The 9029-nt window shown below is 48.4% G+C and overlaps 1 protein-coding gene and 1 pseudogene across 1 annotated transcript; one reads left to right on the top strand and one right to left on the bottom strand.

The window, feature by feature from the left end:
- Positions 1-702: 702 nt before the first annotated feature.
- LOC124672933 lies at positions 703-2345 on the bottom strand (annotated as a pseudogene).
- A 4219-nt stretch (positions 2346-6564) lies between these two features.
- Positions 6565-7370, top strand: LOC124672932 (transcription factor SPEECHLESS-like). The gene is made up of 3 exons (XM_047209086.1): positions 6565-6824; positions 6909-7119; positions 7245-7370. Exons 1-3 carry the CDS (start codon positions 6565-6567, stop codon positions 7368-7370), a joined length of 597 nt encoding a protein of 198 aa, XP_047065042.1.
- Positions 7371-9029: the final 1659 nt, after the last annotated feature.

Genomic DNA, 9029 nt, shown 5'->3' with positions numbered 1-9029 from the left:
CAAGTATGTACTGTATGCAGCTGTCTAGACCTGAAATGTTATTGTAATACGGAGAGCTCATGTGTTACAGTCTTCCTGCTCTAATGCAAGTTGTGTCACAATTGATGAAAAAGCACCATCTTGTGTTCCTGATTTATTCGGCAGTATTTTAGAATTTAGAATGTCTGGGCTCAAGGTATGAGCTGGGTTAAGGCTAAGAGCATCTCTAGTGGAAGGTGCAAATTTGGACGTGTATATCTCTATATACACGTTCATATACACATTGTTAAATTTAACACCTCTCAGTTTTTCAGTGGAACGTGTATCAGGACGTGTAAATCAGGACGTGTATATTCCAACGGCTATATTTTCCAACGGCTATATTCCAACGGCTATATTTTCAACGGCCATATTTCTGGTCTATATAAACCACCCCGACCACCTCTCTTCCAGCATCTCTACATGTGACTTATCTTCTCACTTTTAGATTTTCTATCGTCTCTCACGAAACACAATGAACACATCCTCTTGGGACATGAGTTCTTCGTCATCTTCATCTGGCGACGATGAACTCATACTTGCAGCATTTGCCGAGCGTGAGGAGGAAGAGAGGATGAACGCTCGACGCCACGGCGGTTCGAAGCATGGACGTCGAGCAATCGATCGAGGAAGAGATGCTGGATTTGTTCTTCTGTGGGACGACTACTTCAAAGCAGTTCCTCGCTATCCCGAACATTTGTTTCGACGAAGGTTTGTAACTAGTACACTTCTCTGCGTTCGCCCATTTCTTGCCGCCTCTTTGAGCTCATCCTTCTCTTGCTTTTATGCCCACATAGTTTCTAATGACAACTTGCAAGCACTGTCATCAGCTTTGCCTCTCCGCAATTTCTCCTTCTTCACACCATCAGGTCTTTTCTCATGTTCAAGAGCATCAATGTGTGCCGAGGTAGCATCAGTGCGTACCGAGGATGCATCGGCCAGATCATTGGTGGCTGTGCCCGGACTTGCATCAATGGTCTTCTTTTGTTTCTTAATAACAGAAGTTTCAAGTTCTCTTGTCTGCCACTTTGGATACTTCGAAAACTCTACATAGCAATGCATCAATGTGAAAGGCTTTTTTTTTTAATATCCAATTCCTTGAACAAAAGGTGTGCATCGTTTGTCTGCACATACAAATGTATTATTATGCACAGCACATATAAAATATTGCACGGCACATGTAGAAGTAGAAGATAGACGCATACCTTTTCTTGTATAGTCCTTCCGCTTTCCTCCAAATGTATAATCTGCTGAAGGCAACCACAAAATTTAGCGGTCTCTCTGTTAATCAATGTGTAACGGCAATTTATTGCATTGGCATTACGCTCAGGCCATGATGATTCCTTGTGTGTGTTGTAGTACTCTGAAATTCTAGCCCAATAAGTTTCTCGGTTTTGATCTGTCCCGACAATATCCATACTTGTATTTGCCCAGGCTGCTATCAGAACCTTATCCTCATCACTAGACTAATTTTTTCCTTTGTTGGATTTTCCTTTCTCTGTTATTGCAGAATGCTGCGTTGATGGTATTGCTTGATGCTGAGTTGATGGGGTTGCTTGCTCTCCAATTGGACTATCAGGTTGTGTTTGTGAGTAACCAAAACCAACTGTGTCCAAGAAACTTTGATCACCATCCATCTGCAAGCAATCAACAAATACACACAGCCAACAACAAATTAGTAATCAGAGAGTTCTTGTACACATCAGGTTGTACATCAGTACAAAATCTGTAGCAAAACACTATCAAATCACAACTATTTTAGCCCCAGACCACAATCATGCATCAAATTGACATGGAGAAGCCCCAAATTGACATGGACATATACCAAATCGACATAGCAAGCCGGTCTCCCCACTGTCCATGGCCGCCACCCTCCAGGCCGCACCCGCCGCCTTTCCCTTCTCCAGGGCGAGCGTCGCCGCCTCCAGGCCGCACCCGCCGCCGCCTTCCCTTTCTCCAGGGCGAGCGCCGCCGCCCTCCAGGCCGCACCCGCCGCAGCCCCCCAGCGCATCTCCCGGCGCCCGCCGCAGCACCCCAGCCCATCTCTCCTCACCCGCCGCAGCACGCCAGCCCCACTCTACGCGCCCTCCCATCTCCATGGCGCGCGCCGCCGCCGCATCTGGCGAGCCATGCGGCCGCCGCATCTGGAGATGGGGGCCGGCCGCCGCGAGACTCCCCGCGTCTCCCCTGACCTCTACTCTACATGCGGGAATAAAAAAAAGGGCGAGAGAGAGAGCTTACCGGAGGGGAGTGGCCGCCGGCGAGCTTCGATGGCTCCGGACGGAGGCGGGATGCGAGCGGGAGCAGAGCTGGGGAGAAGAGGTTCCGTTCGCACGAGCGTGGCTCGGGCGTGTTTACTTCCACGATGGGTAGTGTCGTGGATGGACGTGTAAAGCTTCCACGACCGTATACACGATCCACTAGAGACTGATTTTGGGCCAGAAACGTGTAAACGGGCTTTACACGTCCATATACACCATCCACTAGAGATGCTCTAACTGTTTTATTTTTCTTGAACTGGATTTGTCATACTCAAATACTCCATTCAGATTGTTAGAGTAGCAAGTACCAGGAATATATTGTTAGATGTTGGATATTTTGGAATGGAATGTTAATCTGAACCTGAAACTTCTATAGTGTAACTGCAGGAGGATGGGCGGAGGATGCGCGCTCGGATGGCGGAGGAGCTTCGGTGCTCCGGCTGTGTGGTCGGCGAGGAAGAGGCGGAAGTGGGTGAGCTCCCGTTGGTGACGAAATCGGGAACGTGGTGATGAGGCCGGAACAGGAATGGGAGTGATGCAGCCCCGCTTAAGGACGAAACTACATCATGGCCAACATTTTCCCCAAGTGAACCAATGACACGAGCCCGAGTGAAATCCATACATGATAAGGTGAATTCACTCCTTTCTACACTTGAACTCGACATAACCTTGGACGGATTGCTACCTCATACCTATGTCTATATGTCATTAGGTACCAATCTCGTCAAGGACCCGAAGGGAGCGTCAAGGAGCCGAGGAGAGGGAAGCCACATGGTTCATGGAAGAAGAAGGGAAGACCGAAGAGAAGAAGGAGAAGCGCTCCAGCCGCCAGCCACGACAAGGCCGGCACTGCCGCCCCCACCTGGCCGGCACTGCCGGTGGGCGCACCCCGGCACTACCGGCCTCCTGACGCCGGCACTGCCGGCCCAACCTGCTGAAGACGCCACGAAGACCAGGACCGGCACTGCCGCCCCAATACCACCGGCACTGCCGGCCCTACCGGCACTGCCGCCCCATGCACGCCGGCACTGTCGGCCCCATCGAAGTCAACTTCATCTGGACCGTCTATTTGCATCCTATGGCTATGTTTATTCTGTGCAAATGACTAAGTTACCCCTTGGACGAATCTGGGGCTATATATACCTCATCCCCCACCTCAATTAGGTTTAGACAAGATTTAGGCTTAAATATAAATTTGAGCTTTGTCTCCCTAGGGTTTCATCCCCTTTGTATCAAGGCACTCTTGTGGATTTCTACTCTTCATGGATGATTCAAGGCTTCTACCTCTTTCATCCAAGTTCTAGTTGGATCTCCTCACCAATCTCTCACTTCTTAGATTCTACCCTAGGGTCTCTCTAAGAAGTGGTTCTATTGGCTTGGTCTAATCTACCAAGGGAGTAAATTTGGTTTGTGTTGGGTTGTGTGTGTTTTGATTTGTGTTTGTGTGAGTTCTTCCTCTTTCTCATCTCCCCCATCCACTCACTTGGTCAAATTCGTGGGATCTGGGCACATCCTAGCCCTTAGGCCTCATCAGGGAGTGGTGCGGCCTTGCTTCCGGCTCTGGTACTAGCCCTGTGCCAACGTGGCCTTGCTCGAGCTCTTCATTGGCGAGCAGAGCGGCGGCGCGGCCATAGGAGGGAGCTCCACCTACTTGGAGCAGGGCGACCCCCACGCAAGCCCTCTAACAACGAGTAGGGTCAGGTTGGGCAACCCTTGTGTGAGCCCTATGACGGTGAGCCGAGCGGCAGCGGATAGCGGGGAGACCTAGATTTGAATTTGAATTCAGATTTTTCAGGCCTGATTTGATAGGTTTTGAATTTGTGGAGTTTTTGCAAAATTTTATTTGTACTGTGTATTCTGGACGATAATTAAGATCGTACTACTATTTTATCTCGTGTTATTGGCATGGAAAGAACAGAAACATTCGATTCTGCATGTGCCGTTCCATTCCCTACCATTCCCTTCTTTCTGCTCTCCAAATAGAGGGAATTGCACATTCCACCACATCCTGTACACTGTGTTGCGCAAACCACCACATCCACGGAATTTTTGCATATTCCACCAGGTCTTGCTATAATGAGTTGCAGAAAGGCTAATTCTTGAGTTTAACTTCATTGGCAATAAGTTCAAAGTGGACACATTTAGACAAACTAACTATCATCAAGTCCAGCAAACTCCCAACTTTAGCCTTCAAACAAATTGTTATGTTTGTTTGAGAATTAATTTTTTTTAGCTCAGGCTATATGGAGGCTATTTATTTGAACCTTGCAAAATTTAAGTTAAAACATTTCACAAGAATCGAAGAATACCAAGGTATAGGCAATATGATAATTTACCCATGTGTAAATTTTTCAGAATGAAATATACTATATTTTAGGCTCAAAAAAATAACAAATCTAGATTTTGTCACTCGTGAACAATATTGAGCAATACAGTGATATCTCGAGTTTGTTATTTTGTGAGAATTTTGTCATTTTTTCTGAGGGTCAAATACACTATATTTCGTTCTGAAAGTTTACGCAATGATAGAATTCAACATTTTCTAACGTCTGGATATTTTTTTATGGAAATTTTTAATACTTTGAAATCAAAACTTTTTTAAATGAAGGCTTCACCGATCGCCGCACAAGCCAGCAAATCTGGCCACCGTTGCACGCCACGACCACCTAGACTGCCCGCATGCCTGCATTTCCACCACCACCTAGACTGCCCGCATGCCTGCACTTCCACCACCACTCGACGCACACCACCGCATCCACCACCATTAGCGAGAGCGGAGCACGGTTTTCACTGGCTGCCCCGTCACCCTAAACTCGTCGTCGACTGGATCTTCACCGCCGGATATCTATGTGGGATCCCAAGATCCCCCACCCCAGATCCCAAACGAGGCCGTCCACCTCCAGGGAGGAGGTCGCCGCCACCATGCCCGGGGCCGCCGCCCCGGCTTCCATGTGATGCGGGCGAAGCATCCCTTCACGCGGAGGAGGAGGCGCAGCAGCCGTCCGCCTCCAGGCCCCAAGGGCCAGCCACGCCCCCACCTCGCCTTCCGATCGCCGACGCCGCGCACCACCACCACCACTAGAGGAGATCATGGGCGCCGCCCCACCCCCCATGGTCGCGGCCATCTGAAGCCCCCGCCACCGCCATGTCGTGCGGGCTTTGCCCGACGACACCTCCGGCGGCGGCGAGGGGAGGGATGGGCAGGAGGGGGCCGGAGGCCGGTGAGGGGGGGGGGCTCCCCGGAGTGGCGCTGCGCCGCCACCCAGGGGAGGGAGGGTTAGGTCGGGGCTACTGGCTAAGATCATGATGTTAATATATTGAAGTGTAATGTTTATTGAAGTGTAATGTTTATTGTCTTCTTATATGGCTGCACCATGTAAAAAATATTTGCATGCACTTGGCTAAAACAACGTCGCGTTGTATTTTTGTTGTTAGGCTAGCTATTAATAGGGAATTAGACTTGCTTGCAACTCATTAGAGCAAGACCTGGTGGAATGTGCAAAATTTCCATGAACCTGGTGGTATGTGCAATGCTATGAGCGGGACCTGGTGGAATGTGCAATTTCCTCCTCCAAATAGCAAAGTTATTTTTCCGGTGGATCCCTGGTGCGTAGGGAATTCTCGGGTGGGGGTCTTGTTCCCGGGTTAGTTCTCACCCGACAACCAAACAAAGCCTAAGCTGCAAACAAGGTTTGCCTTATCGCGCGCTAGGGTGCTAGTATTTCCGAGCGGAAGTTTTATTCGTAGTATAAGAAAATAATAAGAATAGCGATCCTTTGGAATTGGGATATCATGCCAACTTGAATCATATGGAAAGAGAAATTCTCTTTGACTGGGATGAAGGAAACATGTCGTTTTTTGGATACACATGGAGTAAATAAAAAAGATTGTAATTTCACTTTGTGCCTGGTGGAGTGCCGTAAAACCCGTTAAGTTTTCCTTGGCGCTGAACTGAATGAACACCCGGGACCCGGCCCACAGCCCCCACGCTCCACGGAGGCGAGATCCGTCCGTACGCGTCCCCCTGTCACGGGCACAGGCAGCGCCGCGCCAAATGCTCCCCCATCTTAAATGAACCACGCGCGCGCTCACACGTACGACGACGCATCCAGCCATCCGCGCGCTCTTCATTCCCATGCACGCGCCAACGCGCGCACGCCTAAATATCCGCGTCGCCACGCGCCTCCCCGCGTGTCTATATATGCCCGGCCGGCGACGTGCCCTGCTCGCTACCTCTCCAACCCAACGCCGGCGACGCCATTGACCGAGCCCAGGGAAGAAGAAGATGTCGCACATCGCGGTGGAGCGGAACCGGCGGAGGCAGATGAACGACCACCTCAAGGTGCTCCGCGCCCTCACGCCGGCCTTCTACATCAAGCGCGTCGACCAGGCCTCCATCATCGGCGGCGCCATCGAGTTCATCAAGGAGCTGCACACCGTGCTCGAGGCGCTCGAGGCCAAGAAGAAGCGCCGCCTCTGCAGCCCCACCCCGAGCCCCAGCCCGCGCTCCCTCCTCTCCTGCTCCACGCCCACCAGCGCCGGAGTCGGCTCCTCCTCCGACGTCTCCCCCAGCAGCAACGGCAGCAACAACAGCAGCTGCTTCGCTCTCGCGCCCTTCAGCCTCGGCGCCGTCAAGGAGCTCGCCGCCTGCTGCAACTCCGCGGCCGCCGACGTCGAGGCCAGGATCTCCGGCGCCAACGTGATGCTCCGCACGCTCTCCGGGCGGATCCCGGGCCAGGCCGCCAGGATCGTCGCGCTGCTCGAGAGCCTCAACCTCGAGGTGCTCCAGGTCAACATCAGCACCATGGACGACACCGTCCTCCACTCCTTCGTCCTCAAGGTACGTAACTAACTCCATCCATATCAGCTGATTAAATTTCTGCATGCGTACGTCATGAATGCATCATACTCATGCATTCAAGCACCTGTCTTCACTGGATTAATTCTACTGTTGCATTGTTGCAGATTGGGCTCGAGTGCCAGCTCAGCGTAGAGGATCTCGCCTTCGAGGTCCAGCAGACCTTCCTGTGCTACCAAGAGCCCGATCCTAATTCGGACTTCTCCATGTGCTACCCATCCATGGCGATATAGTTTACCACTCCCCAGTGTGCTAATTATATATGGTTAAGATACATCCATGCAACTTCTGCATGCTCCTCGTCTAGCTAGACGCCCAAACCCTGAATTTGCATATTACTTTTATCTCAAAAGTATTATATATTTTCCCCATTTGCAAGCAAAATATAAGTTCGATTGTAATAGTATTGTTTTGAAATGTAATTCGTGTGTGAAATTAGTTTGGTGACATTTTCTTAGACTCGCTACTTACTCTGTTCAAATGAATAAGGCATACAAAGATGCATCGCTATGGTATCAACTACTATACCCTGGACCCTAAACAATCAAACGGGAGATCTAAAAGTAGTAAGAGTGTGCTCCCTACGATAGTACCATAGTACTAGTATTACATAAAACTGTCAACCCTGCAAATGTTATCATTAGTATCGCACCGACGACTTCAATCACACAATTGGCTAGGGTTATTCGAAAATTATGATTGTGCATAATATATAAAAGATGTGGCCGATGGATGATATAGAATATGTCACATGATATAGTTGTACATATCAATTTGAAACTTCCATTACACATGTGAAGAAAAATTAGTCGTGGAAACTGAAGTAACATATATAGCTCCAACAAAAGGTAAATTGATTATGGGATGCTGGCAGGCCATTCGACACTTTGATTTCGTCTATGGGTCAGGCCAATGGGGGGTGGGTGTGGGTGGGGGGGGGGGGGGTGCTCGTATTTTAATTCGTGTTTGTTGTAAGCGAGGCTAAAAAAAATCGAGAGTACGCAATTACAACTTTAGCAATGTGAACAACGTACTTTAACAATGTGTTTGTTGAACTCACTAGAACATGCAAGAAGACCGCAAAGAAACCAGTAAAATAGCAATGTGAATGATTCAATGGCATGCTCCTTACAAGCGCATCATCACATAGTAAAATTGTATGAAAATAATTTTCAATGAGTTCTCTAGAACTCTATGGAGGTATTTAAGGATACTAAAATATAGGTACCACACGGAGGAAAAATATGGTTTCTGACGTGTGTGGTCTAAAAGGGATATTAATATGGCTTAAATTAGCACATCAAATGTATTTTCAATTGATAGACGTTAGAAATGTTCAACAAAGAACACCCTGTGTAATGGTTAATAAAACTAACAAAGAAGAACATCATAGTGGTGAAAACCTCTTCAATAAATAAATTATAATAAAGTATAAGAGTTCAATATAAATTATTTCACAAGCTCATCAATTGGTCTGCTCATCGTGAAGATTTTGGTGTGATTTGTATGGCAGTTGAATATCTCATATGTTGAAATAAGTGTATGTGGGAGGTTGTGAAGACCATGGTAAATAATATGTTTCCTATGTAAGTCGGTCAGTCTGGTTAGTGTGGAGATAGGATCTTGTTGACGATGACCATGTTCTTCGTGGGCAAGGCAATGGATATTATTTTCCCTAGCTCTAGGTTTACCTAAGGTTTTTGTGAAAAAAAAATCATGCTAACAAATAGGCGATCTGACGTGATACATTCTGACACTATACTATGTAGATGTGGTGGAAAATCTTTGTGATTTGGCATGGAACGGTGGCCGTGGAGCGTACTTGTGACACATTTTGGTACTTACCTCACAGACTAAGTCCACAACTCGAATCTCTCCGATCAATCAAACTG

Source organism: Lolium rigidum, chromosome 7 (assembly GCF_022539505.1).
Source record: "Lolium rigidum isolate FL_2022 chromosome 7, APGP_CSIRO_Lrig_0.1, whole genome shotgun sequence".
In the NCBI taxonomy this organism is placed as follows: Eukaryota; Viridiplantae; Streptophyta; class Magnoliopsida; order Poales; family Poaceae; genus Lolium; species Lolium rigidum.
Note: the sequence above shows the minus strand (reverse complement) of the source record. Positions and strands in the feature narration are given on the sequence as shown.

Coding starts and splice junctions, on each gene's coding strand:
- LOC124672932 (XM_047209086.1), top strand. CDS start 6,565: ATGTCGCACATCGCGGTGGAGCGGAACCGGCGGAGGCAGATGAACGAC. Junction 6,825..6,908: donor ACGCCCACCAGCGCCGGAGT/CGGCTCCTCCTC, acceptor CAGCCTCGGCGC/CGTCAAGGAGCTCGCCGCCT. Junction 7,120..7,244: donor TCCACTCCTTCGTCCTCAAG/GTACGTAACTAA, acceptor GCATTGTTGCAG/ATTGGGCTCGAGTGCCAGCT.